The following is a 21,169-nucleotide window of genomic DNA, read 5'->3' on the forward strand; positions in this document are numbered from 1 at the left end:
ATATATATATATATATATATATATATATATATATATATATGGGTGTGTGTGTCTATATATAAATATATTTATGTATATATAAATGTATTTATGTATGTATATGCGTGTGTGTGTGTGCATTAAAAGCTATGCAAACTTTGCCTAATAAGTGTGGAACGAATAACCATGTTGCCTTTTAATTGCAGGGTGGGGCTCATTAGTCTAATTTACCCTTTAAATGTTTCTCAGCTGGTCGGTTTGTTTAGTGTCAAATGTTCGGTATGATGTTGGGAGCGGCGGTATTCGTTTTGTTTCTCTTTTCCATGAGCGTTAGTAATGCACTTGAGACGAATGCTCTGCCAATGCCCCAACACTGGCCTGGAGAACGGTCGAGTTTTCCCATTAACCAACACCAGAACCATGTGGGTCAAGGGGTGCACAACGTCCAGCAGGTTCTCCCCGAGGACGAGCAGACCTCGAACCAAGTCCCCGGCGCCTCCGGGACCAGCCAGCGCTGCGAGGTGGGCGAGTCCTCCAGGGTGCGGTGTGGTGAGGTGGGCATCGATCCTGCTGCTTGCGAAGCTCTCAATTGCTGTTACGACCCAAGACGGTTTATTTTACCTTACTATGGACCCATGTGCTATTACGCTAAGGCGGGTGAGTTTTTTTTTTTTTTTTTTCCAGACATAACTTCTTTTAAAAACCTTTTTATTAAAACCCTTTTTGTTTGAGTAGTTATGGTGCATTTAACTTCAATCTGTCAGACATGCATTTTTGTGGATTAACGAGTTTTATGCATAATTTTTTTTATTTTATTTTTACCTACTTTAAATTTGTAACTTCACTTGTTGTAACTACTGTGTGTGTTCAGTCACTGTCCAGTGTACCAAGGATGGCCAGTTTGTGGTGGTGGTGGCCAGAGACTCCACCGTGCCTCGAGTCGCCCCAGAAAGCATCAGTCTGTTGGGAGCCACACACACTGCGGGCAGCTCGTGTACGCCTGTGGACGGCAACGCTGACTTCACCATCTGGCAGTTTTCCGTCACTTCCTGTGGTACCAGGATGAAGGTGTGGATGCTCTGATGTACAGGCTACTATAATTACAATTAAACAAATGAAAGTGTGAGCGTTTTGAGGGTATTGATCTTCCTGAAGGATTACCTTCAGCTCTTTTAATGATGCCTCTTCACTGCACGGGTGCCTCTCATAATGCTTTTGTCTCCTTCAGATGGAGGGGAGTGATGTTATTTACGAGAACATGATGGTGTCTTTGTTTGAAGTGGGAGTAGGTGCCCGAGGAATGATCACGAGAGACAGTTCTTTTGTGTACGTAGCCCTTGCGTTGTACACTGATGGCAACCTAAAGCTCTATGTGGGTGAAAGGTCGGTAACAAACGGCGTGTGTGCGTTATTCCCTTCAGGCTGACGTTCCAGTGCAAATATCGGGCCACAGCGGTGGCGGATCTGGTGATGGATGTGAGGACGGTGCCTCCCCCCCTCCCCGTGTCTCAGCTCGGCCCCCTGCGGGTGGAGCTCAGGCTTGCAAATGGAGAGTGTACCACCAAAAGATGTTCCGATGGTAAATAACGACCTCTTGCGCCCCCCCCCCCCCCCTCACTGATGCTCCGATGTGAATCAAGAGCTTCGACTCGTATTAAGTGTTAATATTGATCACCCAAATCCCCATTAGCGGACCGGTACGGCTCGTACTACACGGAGGCTGACTACCCTGTGACTAAGGTGCTGAGGGACCCACTGTTTGTGGAGGTGCGTCTAGTGGAGCGGACCGATCCAAACATCGCCCTCGTACTGAACCAGTGCTGGGCCACATCCTCCCCGGATCCATCAAGCAACCCTCAGTGGGACCTGCTGGTAGATGGGTAATCTACTTGGTATTCAGACCAAGTGTTCATTTCAAAATGGTTGGTTTAGTCTTTCCCTCCTTTTTGCTTGTCTGTACTTCATCATCTGCTGTGCCTCCTACACCTCCCAGGTGTCCGTTTAAAGATGATAAGTACCTGGTCTCGCTCGTCCCGGTCAGCTCCTACTCTGGTGTGCAGTACCCAACTCACTATAAGCGCTTCGTTGTGAAGATGTTTGCATTTGTGGAGGAGAACACTCTTCTCCCGCTACAGGAGCAGGTAAGGCTCGTGCACTGTATTAACCACGTTCTGATCAGATGGCATAATAACTTGGGGTTTCTTTTGTCTAGGTCTTCATTCACTGTAGCACAGCAGTGTGCCAGATCTCTGCTACACAGACTTGCACACCAAACTGTGGAAGGAGGAGTAAGAGGAACTTGTTCAAGTCTTGAGTACATATTGTACTGCGTTTGGTTTTGACCAATACACCATTATGATTTCTTTTACCTTTCTCAGAAAGGGCCGTTTCGAGGCCACTGGATCCAGAGGTCTTGGTGTCCAGTAATGAGGTTCTGCTCGTTGGTTATTCACCTGTTTCTGCTGAGCACCAAGCAAAGTGTGAGCGTGAAGGTAAGAATTGAGTCCAACTGTTCCTTTTGGGTGAGAACCAACGAGATGAACAGGACTTTGCTGTCTTTGTGTCTAGTGTCGGACGTTTTCACCTACGGGCTGACTGGTGCTGCTCTAGCTGTGATGGGCATTTGTGGACTGCTGGCAGCCGTTTATATAAGAAGGTTAAAACCCTCTTGCCTTCACACTACAACACAATAACCAATAAAATGGATGGTGAGGACCTGCATCAGACCTGCTTTGTGTGTGCTGAACTGAACCCGTCTGCATCCATGCAATAGACGTGGACTTTGTCTGCACTAGATGAGGCTGATCTGTTTACCTCCAAAGAAAATAAAGCTGGTTTGTGGCACCAACATGGTGGTTTTAGTTTATTTATACTTGTGTGGACACGAGTAAATGGGTTGAACGTTTTCCGTGCTTCCTCAGGCCGTGATGCTTCCTTTCTCCATTTTGGGGAATTCAATATCCATTCCCATCAAGAACTCTGCACCAAGAAATATTACAGGCTGGTTATTGGTGTATTGGTATTGAGTGGTTAAATACGTGGCGTGGCAACACTCACCCTCTGTGTAGTCTACATCTGGGGAGGTGGACAACAAGACCCAGGCTAAGCCCACCAACAGTGTGATCACCAGCTGCACTATGATCCAGGGGTAGAGCAGCGTGTGTTCAGAGCCAGGCAACCTGGGGGTGGAGACGAACGTCATGCTTGTGCCATCGTTGACCAGACTGCCCCCCCCCCCCTGCACGCGGTGGGAGAGACTCACCAAAGGGAAGCGTTGACGCTGGAGTAGAGATTGATGCGATCGCTGGTCATCTGCTGGCTGAGACATAGAACCAGAGCGGAGAAGTACACTAAAGGAGAACATGGGGCGTTAGTGCCAATAGGGATGAGGGGGTGTGTGTTAGCAGAGATGTGGTTCATGCACTGTAGATGCCCACAAACTCACGGAAGGAGGCGAGAGCTACTGGGTCCAGCGTGAGCAAACCCCGTGTGGCTACCGATGCTTTGGCCAGGTTCACTCTGTTGGAGGGAACGTTCGTGGCATCAGCACGCGAGTTCGAATGCGTTCAAATGTGACTCTACACGCGTGGTTCACGCCGTACCTGTCGAAGGCGGACACCGTGCTGACGGCCAGTAGGAGGTAATGAAGAGACTGTGCAGGATACGCCAGCGTGTTGTACTGCTGGAGCAAGTTGGGCAGGGTGCTCATCTGCTTCCCAGCCAGAACGTACAGCACCACGATGTTCCACACCGCATAACCAGCCAGAAAGCCATGGGAGAAAAGACCCATCACCCTGCAGAGACCCGAGAGCAGTTAAGAGCCTTCGACAGGGGAAGCAGTAGATTAATGAAAGCAAGACGTTCACTGGTGTTGAGTGCAATTCGTGAAGGATGCTTTGAAATCTGGGAATCCCACAGAAGTGTGCTAGTCAAAACGAGTGAGCGTCGTGCATTTGATCCACCTGAAGCCGCGGTGGACTTTCATGGACACGTCTCTAGTGGTCCAGGTTGACTGGATGTCCATGAAGTTCTGGTCCAGCGGTTCGCTGGCCATGCTCCGGTCTATACGCTCAGCCGGCTGAAAACGACCTGCATGAACACGCTTCATATTCACACTAGACGCTTACAAAATCCCAGCTGTAACTACAGCTAGAGGGACACGGCCTGTTTTAGAACCTTAAAACAAATTACTTCAATTAAAAAATGCCAAGAAATGCTTCAAATCTTAATCTGGGTCGGAAGACGTGGTTTATGAGCCCTAACAAATGCAGTTAACTAATACACATGCAAACACAGCTGTGTGAACATACGGTCCCTCTCGATGAACACTTTGGACACAGGCTGACTGGGACCCTGAGGGGCAGAGAACAAAGCATGCTGGGGGATGGGAGGCTGTGTGTCGGTGATGATGTCGTCGTCTTCCACAGCCAACTCATTATTTGACAGTGTTTCTGTCACTTTAGGCTTCACCCTGTAGAAGGAATCGGACAGGGGGGAGGGGTGATTGCAGTGAACACAATGTTTTTCAGCATAACAGAATATAAATAACACTGACATGAAAAGTCTTGCTGAAATGAGGCTATGGTTATCAAGGCATCAATATTTGATGACTCACCTCCTCCTCTTGGGTTTCCGTGCTGGTTCCTCTTCTGCGTTCTGATCTTGGGCATCGTCATTCAGGAACAGGCCAGCCTGGTCACCGTCTAGATCTGACCAATCACAACACACCCTAATTACCCACTGTTATATGGGTGAATTAACAGCAGATTCTAGCGTTAGACTAGACTGTTTTTGTGACGTCAGCCGCACCAGTAATCTGGGCTTTCTTCTTCTTTTTCTTCCTCTGTGGTGGGTTTTCATGCCGTTCAGGGCTCAAGCGTTCTTTGCTCTCCGACTGGTTGTGAATGTCCATCCCTCCCATCTCAATTCCACCTTCTCCTAGAGTTCAAGAACCAGGTCACACAGCGCACACTCATCCTACACAAGACACCTAACATCCCGTACACCACGGTCCAGTCAAACTCGGTCACATTAAGCCTTCTGATGTGCAGTGAGCAGTAACTGACCTGTTTTGTATACGTCAAGTCCAGCAAATGTAATGTGGAGCTGATCAGCCTGGTGAACAGGCAAGATCTCATGTGATCTCTATTACATAGTGGATTTGATGAGGCTGGATCTCATGTGATCTCTATTACATGGTGGATTTGGTGAGGCTGGATCTCATGTGGTCTCTATTTCATGATGGAGTCGTTGAGGCTGGATCTCACCGTGAGACACATCACGTCTCTCTGGGTCCACGTCACGTTTGAGCTTCTTCTTCTTTGTCTTTGGAACTGGCATCTCGTCTGGTGAAGAGAAGTGCAGGAGACAAGACGTTCTAGATTTATGTTGTTTAAATGTTTATCATTTAAAACAAATTAACATTAATAAACTACAAAATCTAATCTAACTGCACAGACCCAAAACTATGAACCATGTGCCTTAAAAAACCATTTTTGCTCTGTGCTGAAGTTAATTGTGAACAAGGTACTAACCTGCCGAGTCTTGACTTCCTCCATAAAAAGGTGTGAAGATGGAGGAGAGAGAAAAGGAAGAGGTTAGCCAGCTCTTCTTGTGTGTAATGGGTAGTATTGCTGTGACACCCCCCCATCACCTCACTAGTCTGTGGTAGAGATGCTCACCTTGGCAAAGATGGTAATGCACGTGGTTCACGCTAGAAAATAAAAAAACAAACCAAGAATCAGAGCCTTAGATAGCATATACCATCACCGTCCTTCACTGGAGCTGTTTAGAAGCAGATAGATGTACTCGTAAATCAGAACACACATGAACACACTCCTAACCTCTACCAGTCATTCCATAGTGGGGTGTGTGTCATCAATACTGTGTCTATGGACAACTCGCCAGTGCATTCTTCTCATTCACACCTAAATATAAGAGCTCCAACTCACACACACACTGCAGGGATTAGAGAGCTAAATCTGAGTAAGGCAGGATTAACCCAGTAGTTACTTAAGAGACAGGATCAAAAAGTGTACCTCGATCTTTAAGGTGTTTGAAACAGATTTACATATATATGCACATTCCGGTCCGTTGGGACTCGTAATGGGCTTTTTCTCAATTTCCTTGAGGAAATGGTGGTTCTGGCCATTAACGATTAACTTCTATGAAAAACCATTTGGTAGAGATCTGGAGCCATACGATTGTAAAGCTGCTTTGTGTTGTAAAAAAGCGCTATATAAATAAAATTGACTTTTGACTTTAAATTGTTTTTAATAATGCACCGAGCCAACGGAGTTTGTGTAATATGGCATATCCACTTATTAGCAAAAGTGTATTTTATCAGTCAGAACAGGACCACCCGTCCACGCACACAGACATGGAGACCGATGCAAACACGACTTACTTTCTGGACATGTGAGATGGGCGGCAGGTCTCTCCGTCTTGTGCTCTGAAACTAAAGTGGCATAGCAAAAATAATGTTCAAAAATGAACAAGCAGATGTTTAAATATCTAGCTATTCAAACCCACGTTGGGCGATTAAGTCAGCAGTGTCAGCTATGCTTTCATTAGCTGCATTATTTAACATGACAGCGTAATAACTATGAGCTTCCATCTCACTTACATTTTCATTGTTCATCTCCATAAGAGTTTCAATCCGCAAATAATTGTCGTAGTTAATTTGAATTAACGCTTCGCGTGAATAACAGGAACGGCAGATTGCGCCTCGCACGTTGCCGTTGTTTGTTGTCGTTGGATACGAACCCCGTACTTCCGCGTCACGACGATCCCGGTAGGAGCGCGCGAGATTATTTGCCGTAAAATACCGAATGTTAGCGCAACATCATTATAAATGTGCCATATTTTGTCACTTGTGATTTTCGATTTGGGACAATCGAAATTTGTCCTCCGCATTTACCCATCTGTGCAGTTAACACACACACACACTAGTGATTACTAGGGGGCTGTGGATCACACATGCTCAGAGCGGTGGGCGGCCGTAGCCCGGCACCCAGGGAGCAGTTGGGGTTAGGTGCCTTGTTCAAGGGCACCTCAGTCATGGCCTCAGGTCTGGGAATCGAACCCACGACCCTCCGGTCACAAGACCAGTTCGCTAAGCACCAGACCATGACTGCCCCATGACTAAGCCTATACCAATTACTCCTTGATTTGTCATGCGTTTTATGTTGTTAGTAATTTTATTAAAACATAAATACTACATTTTAGGTCCAACAGTTGTGAATCCAGGTTTGACTCAAAAATTACCTCAATATTTCATAGCAAAAATAACCACTCGGAATAAAATAAATTTTGATGATTTGCTGATTTTAATAAAGGGGGCGGGGTTGTGCTTCACCACTCCCTTTTCTCACTCAAGCGTACCAAACGGAGTAGTTGAGGGCGGGATCAGTTTGTAAACACACCTCTAGATTTTATGTAAGCTCTAGTAAAACAAAAATTGGGAAATTACATTTGTGAAATTCCACCCAGACATTTTTTTTAAGTCTCAAAAAGAGGACATGTCCAGGTAAAAGAGGACTTCCAGTCATGCTAGGTTCATGGAGGAAACTCAAGTTTTCTTTTTTAACAACTGAGTCATCTTATTTTTTTATTTTTTAATATAATTTTTATGAGTGAAGAGAAAAAACACTGTAGTTTTGAGGCAACCCTTCTGTCCTTGTCCCGTCTCATCTCGTCTCGTCTCCCATCTTCTCTCCCCTTCTCAGTTCGGATCAGCTGGCGTGACCCATGAAGCCGGCACCCACTGGGGTTCGTCCTGAGCTCTGCGGACTGCGCTCAGCAGCTGCACGCAGGAGGCCTGCAGGCCGTCGTTAACAATCACATGATCAAAGAACTGACAATACTGCTGTTCCATGCTACGGCCCGCCTCCTCAATCTTCTGAAAGTCCTCGTCCTGAGAGAGAGAGAGAGAGAGAGAGAGAGAGACAGACAGACAGACAGACAGACAGACAGAAAGGGAGTTTTGATAGTAACATTGGACCAAGGACAAGCCAGAAATTCATCTCTGATATTTAAAATGTCTAGTTTTAAACAATAATTTTGGTTTTATGTTGATAGTATTTTGTGTTTTACCTAAAGGCTGTAGCCAACTAGTACACAACTCCCCTCCCTCAGAAACACTGCTGACTGCTGACTCACTTTAAAGGGCCGGCTGGTGCAGCAACCCGTGATGAGCTGTGAGTGTGTCCGCGTTTGCTTCAGCCGATCAAACGGAGGAGGTTTAATATAGATGATGTAAGCTTTCAGCTCACGGGTCCGTACAGACTCAATGGCCTGGGGAGAAGAAAACAGGCAGAGGAAATCGCTAACACCAACCCAGAGATAGTTCTGCTTGGTTCTGCTCCTGATCCAGTCCTTAAAGGCCCACTAGTCCAGATTCTTGTTCGGTTCCAGCTCCTAAGACACCTTAGGAAACCAAGCATTGAAGACTTTGTGTAGACTTTTCTGCGTTTTTCAGTTTCGGCCAATTTGTTTACGCTGGTACATACCCTGAGGTCATCCATCTTTCTTTAAATCATGCATGATCACAGACAAGGCAAGCCCTAAGCTTGATGCCTAATACATCTTTATGGGCTATAGAGCTGACTGTAAAACTTGCGAACACTTGCATTCCAAGGTGTAAATGTTGTAAGAGTATTAACTAATGAATGAATGCCCTTGGTGTCCTGTAAGAGCTTATTACCTTAAACCTTTCTGGATTTGCATGAAGAACTGCTGTACAAGTGTACCTGCTTCATTGGTATAGGGCCTCCTGTTATAATTATAGGACCACACATGTTTGCTCACATGAGGCTCGATGTCAATGACGCAGATTTTCCCAGCAGCCAACACAGTCTTCACTGCTTCCACGGTGGTGCCATAGAGGTGGTGTCTGTACTCCCCGTACTCTAGAAACCTGAGCAAAACCGAGACAGAGACAGACGCTCAGTCCATTCCCCTGCACAGGCGAGACAAAAACGAGTCACGGATGAAACAAGGCGCATCAGGTTTCAGCTTGCATAGCCGAGATGTTCGGTCCAGGTAAACCCAGAAAGGGAAATGGGGAATGTGAGATTCCTACAATTCTCCTGCCCGTGCACTGCAGGAAAACAGTTAATGAGAAACTGTTTGTTGCAAACATGGTCACGCGGCATCAAAAGAGCAGAACACCGATTGGTTCACTGTCCGCTCTCATCCAGAATCGTACATAATGCAGGTGTGTGTAATCACCTGTTTTTGTACAACATGTCCTCAAACTGGTCTCTGCTGATGAAGTGATACTCTCGACCGCTCTCCTCATGTCTCCTGGGAGCTCGTGTAGTGTCTGTGTGAGATAAACGGAGCCAGGCATCACAAGGCAGCACGCTCTCCGAGCACCCAGGATCCCAGACACTCGTGGGATGGGTCAGTGGTGCGTGAGCGTGGCCACACTCACGTGGTGTGGCTCCCTGGTAGATCTTTGGGTTGATCTCCATCAGTCTCCTGCGGAGTTCATTCACACCGACTCCAGATGGACCTAAGAGAGAGACAGACTCTACACATTACACTTAGTGATTAAAAAATATATCAGGTACCGTCTCATATGTACACATGTATATGTACACATGTAAACAGTATATGCTATGCTTGGCCAAAAGTGATTTATAATGTAATGGTCACTACAGATCAACAAGTACACTGACTTTACTTTCCATGTGTCTACTGACAATCACAGAACATAGAGAGACACGTGAACACGTGAAGTTCTCAGGAAGGCAGGAGCACACAGACCCAGCAGGGCGATGAGGCGGTGTCTGTCCTCTGGGAGGCGCTGGTAACACACCACCTCCTCGTAGGGCTTGGCCTGGGTGTTGTAGAAGCTGCTATGGCAGCGGGTGGAGCAGAACAGGCCCCCACCCTGAGCCCCACGGCGACGGCACAGACGCAGGCTCCGCCGGAACCCAGCTCGGGTGACGAGGAAACACACCGTCAACACACACCGTCGACACACACCGTCGACACACACCGTCGACAATATGATGGTTTGGTACATGCAGTTACATGCATTAAAATGCTATTTTCCTGTTCACCATAATCATTTCTTTAATATGTTTAACACGGCTTCATGTGGAATAATGTAACTTACCCAGATAGATTCCCTCAGAATTAACACTAACATCGATGTCCTCTGTAATCATAACAAACAGACAAACCATAAACATGTCAGGTGTTCAGTGAACAGGAGACACCAAACCCGTGGCCCCGGGTGCCTGTGAAGAGTGACGTGTCAGAGGGTCCGTGACTCACCCCACTCTGTCTCCTCTGATCAGCCACCAATCACAAGAGAAGGAACAAGACAGTCCTTAAAACTTTCATCTAACATATTAGAGGTTCAGTAATCACACTGTCAGTCTACAAAACGAAAACACTTACCAGATTCAAAAACTTCAATTTCATATTTAAAAAGTGAATTGAATTAGTCGAGTATTGAAATTCGAACATAAGTTTAAAGATGTTACAGTTTACACAACAAAATCCAAACGTACCTGGTTGTGTGGAAGTCACACCTGTGACGTCATCCTCTGAGAAAGGACGGAGACGTGGAGAAGAGCAGCGTCAAGTGCGTTACTCGGCAACAAGGTGCGTCTCACGTCTACAAGTACTACCAGTAAACCGTACTCACCTTCGTCCGTCGTGTTCACTTCAGCACAGCAGCAAGACAAAAGGCCAAAATATCCACGTGACTCTCTAATATGGGACCATAGACAACATTAAGGGAATTTCACACTTCAACGCATCACATGACACACACTCTGTTACACATAGAAACACACACACACACACACACACAGCATACTCACAGGTTTGAATGCCGGTGTGTGGCTTGAAAGGCTGTGACCACCAGAATTCTCTCTGCTTCCTTCACAAGATCCAAAAAATGTGTGAAAATGTAATCACTCAGACGTCTGTGACGTGTGCAACCGAGTCAGCTTTAGCCCTTAACCCCTGAACCCTGACCTCTTCAGTAGATTGGGTGAGGGGATGAGGCTAGCACAGGTGGCACTACAGGGCAGTTTCTTCGCCTGCCACCAGAGGGCATCTGTCTGGTCCACTATCTCCAGCAGGTCCCCCTTCCTGAAGGCCAATCCAGCGTCTGCGCACGGAATGCTGTGGTCCTGATGCGGGTCGTAGGTCACCAGGGTGCGCACATACAGCTGGGAGGACGACACGCACGCACACACATCAGCTGATACACACATACATCACAAGTACCTACATCAGTGTGTGCGTGGGCCCCAGAAACAGGGAAACACCAGCACTTTTGCACACATACACACATACGTGCACAAACAATATACACATATGCACATACATACACACACACAGGTGGCTTAGACTAAGGGACTGACCATGGTGTGTGTGTCCAGAGGCTTGTCACCGATGGGCACTACTTTAAACACGATGCTTCCCTGGGACCGAGCCTGCAGAGAGGTAGTGTGATGGGTCAAGCCCACATTCATCAAACCAGCGCTCATCACAGGAGGCAGACAGGTGGGAGGGTAACTAGTTGTCTGACCAGGATATGTATGATCTGCTCCGGTTCCAGCCCAAACACAGCGTGTCCGTTGACCTCCACCAGACGGTCTCCCGCACGCAAGAGGCCTGCAGCGTGGAGAGAGCACTCAGCAAAGACAGACATTAACAATCGATCAGACTCTTAATACGTTAACAACTTAATGGATCTTTTGATGCAGTGACCATCTACTCAAACACCTGGCCAACAGTGCATACAGAGAGAAAGTGGGAGCCAGAGAGAGAGATAGAGAGAGTCTCACCACTGCGCTCAGCGAGTCCTCCACGAATCACTCGAGCCAAGTAAATCTCTCCAGTCTTTTCATCCCTCCTGATCGTCGCTCCCTAAAAGGCCGAGAAGATAAAACCAGCATCAGCCCAAAATGAGCACAGACACAGTCCAAACGTTACGGCACGGCACGGCAACGGCAGGAAGGAGGATGTCTGGGGGACTTTTTAATAACGGTGATTCTCAAAGTAGATGAGGATTAGTAGTGGGATTATTGAAATGAACAAAGCGATGATGATGATGGCAAAAAGTGGCGAGTAATAATAACATGGTTGAAGTGAGAAGGTGAGGGACAGAGACACATCCCACACTGCAGGCCACGTACAGGAGCAGCTACACACCTACACGGCCCTGCTGATGCCCAACAGTTCCTCGGCCCATTAACTGTTCCTTTCTTTCAGTTCCTTCTTCCCTGACTGTCAATGTTATGAGCCCACAGTCTAACCACCGTTCCAGCAGACAGCCCGGCAGCACGGAGTGGAGGAAGAACGTGATGTGGGTGAAGACGAGCGTAGAGCAGAGGATCAAGAGACAACAAAGTTTTCCGTTTCATCCCCAGTGTCTGTAACCTCAGGAAAGTTTGCCAAAGAAACAGAACAAAGGGGCAAACGAGTTGAGGAGCAGAGGGGTTTGAGACGACACTCTCTGTAGAAATAAGGAGCATTAAACACAGTTGGAAAAGCTCTAATAGAAATTCTGGGTCTTAATCCTCAGTAAAGGCAGCTGGGCATTGCGCACAAGGAGCAGACCAACCAAAGAATGCACTTCTTTGCCAAAGCACTTTTCAACTGTAGCAGGGGTGAGGTTTGGGTGGTACAAGTTTTAGGGAGGTCTGCAGGTGTGGTGGTGCGTGTCACTGGGGCCCTCTCAGGGCTGGGACTAGCCTTTGGTGAAACATCTCCAAGGTGTCCCAGCGGCTGTGGACTGAAGCTTCACTCTTACAGAAGACACAGGATGTAATCCAGCGTGGCGAGACGCGCAAAGCCAGCAGAGACGAGGAGAAAGGAAAGGCTTTGAAACCCTTGCGCCTTGAGTAAGATGTAAGACACGAGGGAAGAGAGCGAATGACAGCGGACGACACGTAATGTGGCGGAACATCGGCGCGGAATAAAGGAACTCATCACGTTCAACTCTCACGCTCACGGAAAGGAAGAAGACGCAAGACTGAGTTCGGGGAGCCGGACCCGGGAGGCGACGAGCAGAAACGCCCCATGGGCTGCACGTGGAGGTCAACCGCTACTCACCAGTGGCTGGTTGTTCTTGATCAGGCAGACGATCCTCACGGCCTCTCCGTCGGCGGGCAGCGTCTCGGGCAGCGGGGGCAGCACCGGGTCATAGTCCTTCAAGCCCACCACGTCATGGACGGAGAGCAGAGCCTGTTCTCACCACATCAGAGTGTCATGTGACCCGTTCCAGCAGGTCATGTGATGCCCTAGAGCTGTAGCACACTACACATTTTCTAAATGTACATCTTTATATTTTATCACGTAAAATGTCTTTGCTATTGCGTCTGTGTATGTATGCTAAACATTACTGATTGTGTCTTACTACCTGTAGGTGGGGCTTTGTCAGGAGCTGGTGGAGCTCCATTGCATTGTGGGAGGGGCTTGGCAGCTCCTCCAGATCTGAAACAATCTGGAACAGACCAATAGCAAAGAGTCAGGGGCAGCCCAGAAGCCACTGACCTTTGAACCCCTGTGTCTGCTGAAATTAGAAGGCCTCCTGTGTTTGGTGTACATGGTTGTGTGGACTCATGCTCCCAACCTGGAGTGAGAGCTCGGAGACGCAGGACAGACAGGGCCCGACGGAGCCGCTCAGGTACTGTCGCAAGCACTTATATACCTGCAGAGAGTGGGCTTTACTGGCATACTGACACAGAGTAACGTAGGGAGTAATGTTGAGTATTGAGTGTATTCCGCTGACCTTCAGCAGTGCCTTTAGCCACAGGGTGCTGAGGAGTGTGTGTAGCAGCTCGCTGCTGTCTGTGTCACTGCCCATGGAGTCCCGCACCTCCTCCACCACGCGGGACAAGATCTGTGCCAGGCCTGCACCACGGACACACACACAGACACACACACACACACACACACACACACACACACACTTCTTTATGAACCACACACCACATGCTGGACCAGATCTATTAAGGTGATCTATTAAGCAGGCGTCTTACCCATTTCTCCCAGATCTATTGGATCCAGTGGATCTGGCCCAAGCTCCGTGCCTGGCCTCATGTCACGGACTTTGGACTCTCTGGGGTTCTGATAGCTTCCCACTGACATCCTGCTCGGTCACAGCTGTACACATTAGGTCAGAGCATCGTCATGAGACAAACACACAGCCTTACGCTGTTGTGGTTCTGGATAGTACTGGTGGTCCTCACAATGCAGCCTTACGCTGCTGTGGTTCTGGATAGTACTGGTGGTCCTCACAATGCAGCCTTACACTGCTGTAGTTCTGGATAGTACTGGTGGTCCTCACAATGCAGCCTTACACTGCTGTAGTTCTGGATAGTACTGGTGGTCCTCACAATGCAGCCTTACACTGCTGTAGTTCTGAATAGTACTGGTGGTCCTCACAATGCAGCCTTACACTGCTGTAGTTCTGGATAGTACTGGTGGTCCTCACAATGCAGCCTTACACTGCTGTAGTTCTGAATAGTACTGGTGGTCCTCACAATGCAGCCTTACACTGCTGTAGTTCTGGATAGTACTGGTGGTCCTCACAATGCAGCCTTACACTGCTGTAGTTCTGAATAGTACTGGTGGTCCTCACAATGCAGCCTTACACTGCTGTAGTTCTGAATAGTACTGGTGGTCCTCACAATGCAGCCTTACACTGCTGTAGTTCTGAATAGTACTGGTGGTCCTCACAATGCAGCCTTACACTGCTGTGGTTCTGGATAGTACTGGTGGTCCTCACAATGCAGCCTTACACTGCTGTAGTTCTGGATAGTACTGGTGGTCCTCACAATGCAGCCTTACACTGCTGTAGTTCTGGATAGTACTGGTGGTCCTCACAATGCAGCCTTACACTGCTGTAGTTCTGAATAGTACTGGTGGTCCTCACAATGCAGCCTTACACTGCTGTAGTTCTGAATAGTACTGGTGGTCCTCACAATGCAGCCTTACACTGCTGTAGTTCTGAATAGTACTGGTGGTCCTCACAATGCAGCCTTACACTGCTGTGGTTCTGGATAGTACTGGTGGTCCTCACAATGCAGCCTTACACTGCTGTAGTTCTGGATAGTACTGGTGGTCCTCACAATGCAGCCTTACACTGCTGTAGTTCTGGATAGTACTGGTGGTCCTCACAATGCAGCCTTACACTGCTGTGGTTCTGGGTGAATGGCGTTTAAATTCCCATGTCAATGACCTGCGTAAAGCACCGCACACGACTCCATTTATTCCAACTTGTCGGAATCAGAACACTTTTACGTTTCCGAATCGAGTTATCGTCATGACACCATAAACATTCTGAATTTGCCTCATTAAGCAAAAAAACCAGGACAAAACCAAAACCAGGGCTGTTCAAGCTTTACCTGGTTTCAAAGATTCAATAAACAAAAGCCCAGACATGTGAAGTGGAAGAGTCATGCTTCATCTGCACTGGGAAACACGTTTGCTGCATGCTACAGACGTCCAGGTTAAAGAAGGGCTCCAGTCTGGGGTCACGGCCCTCAGATAAACACTAAGATTTAATCAGCTATTTCTGATGGCATTAATTCCAAACACTTGAGTTTGAATACACGAATGCTCAGTTTGTAGATGATCTGAAGGAACCATCAACACAGCAGATACATAGGCAGGTGGAGCTGAATGTTGACAAGCAGCTGAACAGTAGTGATTTAATCAGAAATACTTCCACTTACCTCCTTTTCTCTCACTCTCTCTATCTCCCTCGTCTCCCACACATTTGGATCATCAGAGGTTGTACTCCGGGCTGTGCTGGTTTGTCCAGAGTGGATTAACGCTGTTCAGATGTGCTGATGTGCAGGCGGTGTGGCACACGTGATGTTCCACTGCAGTGACACACAGTTACCTGGGAACAGAGGGGTGTAATCCCAACCAATCCACCTTAATCCCATACAAGCAATCTGAGTAAGCCTGAGAAACAGAGAGTGAAATTTAAAGAGAAGCGCAATGAGATTTTCACTCACAGTCCAAGGGATGAAGAGAGTGAGTGAGGAAGAGGAAGGTCTTCTGTGAGACTGCAGCACCCATGTCCTTATTAAGGTTCCCAACCCGCGTTTGTATTAAAACGTGCAATGTAGTGGATCTTTGACACATTCGACACCCACACAACCACACACATGCACGCTGGGGCCTGCAAGTTCAGGACCAGTACCAGGGGGGCATGGAGTATTTTATGATGTTTAACATGAAGAATTCCTGAAATGCCCAAGGCGACTTGATGACAGGATCTTAAACGACATCGCATTAATCCAGAGACGTTGGAAAGGAAGGTGAGCTTTACACGGGGGATGAAGAGGGAGAAATTCATGTCCCCGTGGTTCTTTTTAAACTGGGTCATTGGCATATCCACACATTCTTCCTAGACTCCATAGCAGCTTAGAACCAGGGCTGGTAGAGTTCCAGTAATGTACCACTAATATCCTCATATTTCAGTGTCGAATACAAAAACCATGTTCAGAAATATGGTGGCATTTTGAAATAACATACGGCTAAATTTATCATCACATAAAAAGGCTGGGTCGGCTAATGCGTCTCCCCAGCCGGGGTGTCTCGGTCCCGACAGGTCTCGTTCGCACGTGTCCGTGATGCTGTGTAAACATGGACCGCAGCGTTCATCTGTGATTAAGAGGAGGAGGTGGGAGGTTTCAAAGCTAGAAGCAGACAAGGTGATGATCTGCAAGGCTTTAGTTTAAAGTTTAGCAGAGCAGCACCTTTACACAACACTGAAAAGATACCGATCTCACTAGACAGGTTTAAATAAGGTCTAGATCAGGTTTATGTTTACGGATGCGAAGTCTCATGATGATAAATCCTACTGACTAGTGCTGTTGTACATGGTATAGATAAATCATGGAATTCATAAACTGAAATCAGAAACCAAATGAGTGAATAGCAGTTTAATGGACACATCCATAGGCTGTTTCAATATCGTTTTATTTGCTTTGTAATACATACTAGAATGCTATTAATATAAGCACTAAGTGATATGACAAGTCATTTTGTGTTGATTGTCACTGGTCTCTCTCTCTCTCCATTTAATCCTTTGTTATTCCTCACTTCCTGAAATGAAGGCCAATGCTAGTTTACCTCAGACGCTACATGTTCAGATAAAGCACTGGGATGACTGGATACTGTCCTACTGTCATAAACAACATCAGGCAGACACACATCATTCTGAGTTTCCAAGTTACTTTATTGCCCTCCTGAATATTAAGAAGACAGTAGGTACAAGCTGGACAGACCCCCATGTCTTGAATAAAAGGCAATGTTCACACAGTAGATAACAGAAAAGGTTTTTTTCAAACTGGGACTTTGGAAAAAGTTCAACTCGTGTCACAAAGTGGCGTGCAACACCTCACAAATATGGGGTTACGTTAACATATTGGCAGGCCAAACACACCCCAAACGAATTCTCTGATTCCACACACACACACACACACACACACACCTAAAGACTATTGTCAAAGCCCTGAAATACCTTTGAGTCATTGTTTGCATCCACACCAGGTCATTTTTTGTCAATATTTAGTACACATTACAGATCCATTTCAAAGACAAATTCATAAGATTTCAAGCAAGCCTCTTGTCAACAAGTTTAAGATTCAGATTATTCAACTCCCACAGATTATCATTGCAACTGGACCCCTTCATTTAATAAATAAAACCTTTTAAAAACACAAACCACGATGATGTAGCTGTCAGTTCATAATACTCTCATTTTAATTACTGTTAAGGGTCTTGTTGTATCCAACGCGCTCTGGACAAAACCTGGCGAATAACCCGGGGTCACAAGCAGAACCGTGTACATGTTCAGTGTGTCATTAGCTTATTTAGCTGAGAGGCTAAAGGCCTCCATGCACAAAAAAGCAGCTCCATTCACCTTCTGCGTCACTGCAATGAACGTTCATGGTATGTGAGGGTGAAGAACAGAGATCCTGATTCAAGATCCAAAGATACAATACGTTACAGACTTTACTAAAATACCCATAAAATGACGAGCTTCAGAACTGTAATCCTGCGAGTACTCTGTTCAAATCAAACTCACCGCCACCATCATTTTCCTTCAAGTAAGATTTCTGCAAATGTGTTTGTAAACCGTTCAATAACCAAAATACACAAACATTTCAGAAAACTGAGATCACATTATAAAGAGGATGCGGTGATATCTGCAACGAAAAAAATAAAATTCTGCCATACGAGGTTTCCATGGAAACAAGCAAGTCCAAACTACATGCATCTGACTGGCTAATAGCAGCAGAGACCCGATTCCACACCAGTTGTATTCTCAACTGGATCTGGTTTTACTGACCATCACCATATTTATCTTCTTCGGAGATCTTGGCTTGTTGAGCCTGCGTTCAGGGGTGTGCACCTGCTAGGGTCCGGCGGCTGTGCGGACCTCGTACGTACAAGTACTGACAAGCAGACACAGCAGGATGTGAGCTGCAAGGGGAAACAGCATCCCGCTAAAACAAAACAAAACAAAACCAAAAGCAAACAGAACCACCCACGTCCCCTCCGACCTTCAGCTGACTGGACAGATCGGGTCTTTATCGGGGACAACAGCACACGCTGCGACCAGCACCGGTTCCGGCAGGGCGGGCCATCCGTCCGAGTTCTGAGAGCACGTCGGTCCGTCGAGCTGCGTCAGAGGAATCCTTCACCGTGAGGCAGGAGCATGTCAGGGTCCCGTTCACACGCTGATTCACAATCAAAGGATGCGGTACTGTGGAATTCTTGGAGTGAAAGCTAAGCTTCAGTCCAGGGTTATAAATAAACAATGAGTTTTTTTTTATATCCCATTCGCAGTTGTTTTCTAGTGTTGCGTGTGCAGGGACGAAGGGTTTTCTCCCTCTTCATCATGACGCATCTTCAAGTTCGGTGCTTGTGACTCAAACTCAAGACTGGATCACCAGATGCGAGTCACAGCAAATGTGGTCCTACTTCTAAGCTTGTGCATATTGGCTAGTGCATATCTGTCAGGCAGGTTTCCAAATACATGTTGCTCACGTGACCATCTCATGAGAAATATACGTTCCTCACGTGATCATCTCATGTGAAATACATGTTCCTCACGTGATCATCTTGTGTGAAATATGTGTCACGTAACTTTCTCATCTCAAATACATGATCCTAAACAATCTTCTTGTTGAAATACACGTTTCTCACGTTATCCTCTCATGTGAAATACATGTTTCTCACGTGATCTCATGCAAAATACATGTTTCTCACGTGATCTTCTCATGTGAAATACAGCTTCCTTATGTGATCTTCTCATGCTGAATTTGATAATAACAAGCCTAGAGAGAAAAGAAAGGATTTCAGACAGAGTGATAGGATGGAGATTCAAAATCTGTGTGGCATTTATTCACTTCAGGGCATTTCACCTTGTTTGATGTCCATGCATGTATACCAGGCCTGGCCTAATTATCTAGTGTCTAGTATCTAGGATATGTGTGTGTGTGTGTGTGTGTGTGTGTGTGTGTGTGTGTTGTACCTTCAGGGTAGTAAACATGATACCATGCTCTCCATGCTGCACACATGGATCCATGAGGTCTTCAATCAGACTGACCTCTGACCCCAAGTTCCTTATCCTGACACACATACAAAAAAAACAGAATCAGACACTTTGACAGATCCAGGAGCGCCTTGGTCCTGATCTCTGGTCAGCCCGATTCACCATCGCTCCACTACTGTGGAATGGAAACAACTGCCTTTTATTTCATTGTAATGAAGCCAGATCTTAATTAAACAGCTGGCCGAAACGTTTAAATCTGGAGAAATCTGGGACAAGTCCGACTTTTCAGAATGATGATCTGAACAGCTTCTTGTGCTGATCCGTGTATCACATACCGGGCACGCAGTACCACATAGAGGAAAACAGGAAACAGATCATCCATGGACCACAGGAAGTCCTGCTTCAGCAGTGAAAGTACTTCCTGGGTTATCTCCTCGAAGGTCAACTGGATCACCTGAAGCTTGTCTGAGGGAGTGAAGGTAGTGCTGCAGAAACCAAAGCAGAAAACCATTCAAGAAGACTGTTGAACCAAAGTGATTCCACTGCAGCTCAGAAGAACATCGTAACTGAACCTTATCTGCTGCAGAGTCTCCACAGCTGAAGCAAAGCAGGCATCTTTAGTGCTGGAAAGAACCTGTGTAGACACACACAGATACAGATTATACAGAGCAAGATCAGGGTACTGTTAACTCAAGCAGTGTTTGACATCGCCTGCAGGCGTAACTCACGACCGTACCCACGTTAACACCACACGCGTGCAGTGAAAGAGTCTCTACCTGCTGCTCCTGTCCATGGAGCACAACACCGACGGGCCAGAACTTCCTACAAGAACACAGACACAGTGGTGAAGGGCTGACACGCAGGCCACTGTGTGTGTGTGTGTGTGTGTGCGTGTCTCACCGCTGCACTCCGAGGAAGGCGAGGAGCGCGTGGTCGGGCTGCTTGTTGAGGCGCAGCACACACTCCCAGTACACGTCGTCCTCCTTCTCCTTGTCCAGCGCGTAGAGGGTGAAGAGTGGAGGGTAGAGACGCGGCAGCAGCACACACAGCAGCAGAGCACAGCTGCTCACCACACGCCTGGGGCCACACACACACACATTATATATACATATACACACACACACACATTATATATACATATACACACACACACACACATTATATATACACACACACACACATTATATATACATATACACACACACACACATTATATATACATATACACACACACACACACATTATATACACACACACACGCACACACACACATTATATATACATATACACACACACACACACACATTATATATACATATACACACACACACACATTATATATACATATACACACACACACATTATATATACACACACACATTATATATACATATACACACACACACATTATATATACATATACACACACACACATTATATACACACACACACACATTATATATACATATACACACACACACACATTATATATACATATACACACACACATTATATATACATATACACACACACACATTATATACACACACACACACATTATATATACATATACACACACACACATTATATATACACACACACACACACACACACACATTATATACACACACACAC

At 46.5% G+C, this 21,169-nt stretch overlaps 4 protein-coding genes across 8 annotated transcripts in view; 1 reads left to right on the plus strand and 3 right to left on the minus strand.

The window, feature by feature from the left end:
- The first annotated feature begins 233 nt into the window (after positions 1–233).
- zp2l2 (zona pellucida glycoprotein 2, like 2) lies at positions 234–2,827 on the plus strand. Its single transcript, XM_077015647.1, has 9 exons — positions 234–636; positions 851–1,047; positions 1,208–1,305; positions 1,401–1,558; positions 1,670–1,859; positions 1,973–2,120; positions 2,192–2,267; positions 2,358–2,471; positions 2,548–2,827. Exons 1-9 carry the CDS (start codon positions 252–254, stop codon positions 2,670–2,672), a joined length of 1,491 nt encoding a protein of 496 aa, XP_076871762.1. The 5' UTR covers positions 234–251; the 3' UTR covers positions 2,673–2,827.
- Positions 2,828–2,829: 2 nt separating this feature from the next.
- Positions 2,830–6,741, minus strand: tmem237b (transmembrane protein 237b). The gene is made up of 14 exons (XM_077015648.1): positions 6,605–6,741; positions 6,386–6,436; positions 5,661–5,692; positions 5,514–5,527; positions 5,247–5,324; positions 4,789–4,917; positions 4,595–4,688; positions 4,290–4,450; positions 3,942–4,068; positions 3,582–3,773; positions 3,425–3,498; positions 3,242–3,329; positions 3,037–3,158; positions 2,830–2,958 (listed from the first exon to the last, which is right to left on the minus strand). Exons 1-14 carry the CDS (start codon positions 6,623–6,625, stop codon positions 2,897–2,899), a joined length of 1,245 nt encoding a protein of 414 aa, XP_076871763.1. The 5' UTR covers positions 6,626–6,741; the 3' UTR covers positions 2,830–2,896.
- Positions 6,742–7,308: 567 nt separating this feature from the next.
- Positions 7,309–14,103, minus strand: mpp4b (MAGUK p55 scaffold protein 4b). Its single transcript, XM_077016055.1, has 20 exons — positions 13,995–14,103; positions 13,745–13,866; positions 13,586–13,663; positions 13,373–13,456; positions 13,066–13,197; positions 11,796–11,877; positions 11,537–11,622; positions 11,370–11,441; positions 10,978–11,174; positions 10,821–10,879; positions 10,643–10,660; positions 10,506–10,541; positions 10,267–10,281; positions 10,106–10,147; positions 9,751–9,924; positions 9,416–9,496; positions 9,211–9,304; positions 8,788–8,896; positions 8,140–8,274; positions 7,309–7,894 (listed from the first exon to the last, which is right to left on the minus strand). The coding sequence occupies exons 1-20, from the start codon at positions 14,101–14,103 to the stop codon at positions 7,703–7,705; spliced, it is 1,917 nt and encodes a 638-aa protein (XP_076872170.1). The 3' UTR covers positions 7,309–7,702.
- Positions 14,104–17,188: 3,085 nt separating this feature from the next.
- als2b (alsin Rho guanine nucleotide exchange factor ALS2 b) overlaps positions 17,189–21,169 on the minus strand; it is a 27,728-nt gene continuing 23,747 nt past the window's right edge. The window contains exons 30-35 of one of the 5 annotated variants that reach the window (XM_077015649.1): positions 20,435–20,611; positions 20,311–20,356; positions 20,107–20,168; positions 19,870–20,019; positions 19,514–19,610; positions 17,189–19,316 (exon numbers count right to left, since the gene is read on the minus strand). In XM_077015649.1, coding sequence (XP_076871764.1) covers positions 19,278–19,316; positions 19,514–19,610; positions 19,870–20,019; positions 20,107–20,168; positions 20,311–20,356; positions 20,435–20,611 — 571 coding nt within the window. In that variant the 3' untranslated portion in view covers positions 17,189–19,277. Of the gene's footprint in view, positions 19,317–19,513; positions 19,611–19,869; positions 20,020–20,106; positions 20,169–20,270; positions 20,357–20,434; positions 20,612–21,104 lie in introns of those variants that run through there. The other 4 variants (XM_077015650.1, XR_013132899.1, XR_013132900.1 and 1 more) reach the window with 4 other exon arrangements.

Source organism: Brachyhypopomus gauderio, chromosome 8 (assembly GCF_052324685.1).
Source record: "Brachyhypopomus gauderio isolate BG-103 chromosome 8, BGAUD_0.2, whole genome shotgun sequence".
NCBI lineage: Eukaryota > Metazoa > Chordata > Actinopteri > Gymnotiformes > Hypopomidae > Brachyhypopomus > Brachyhypopomus gauderio.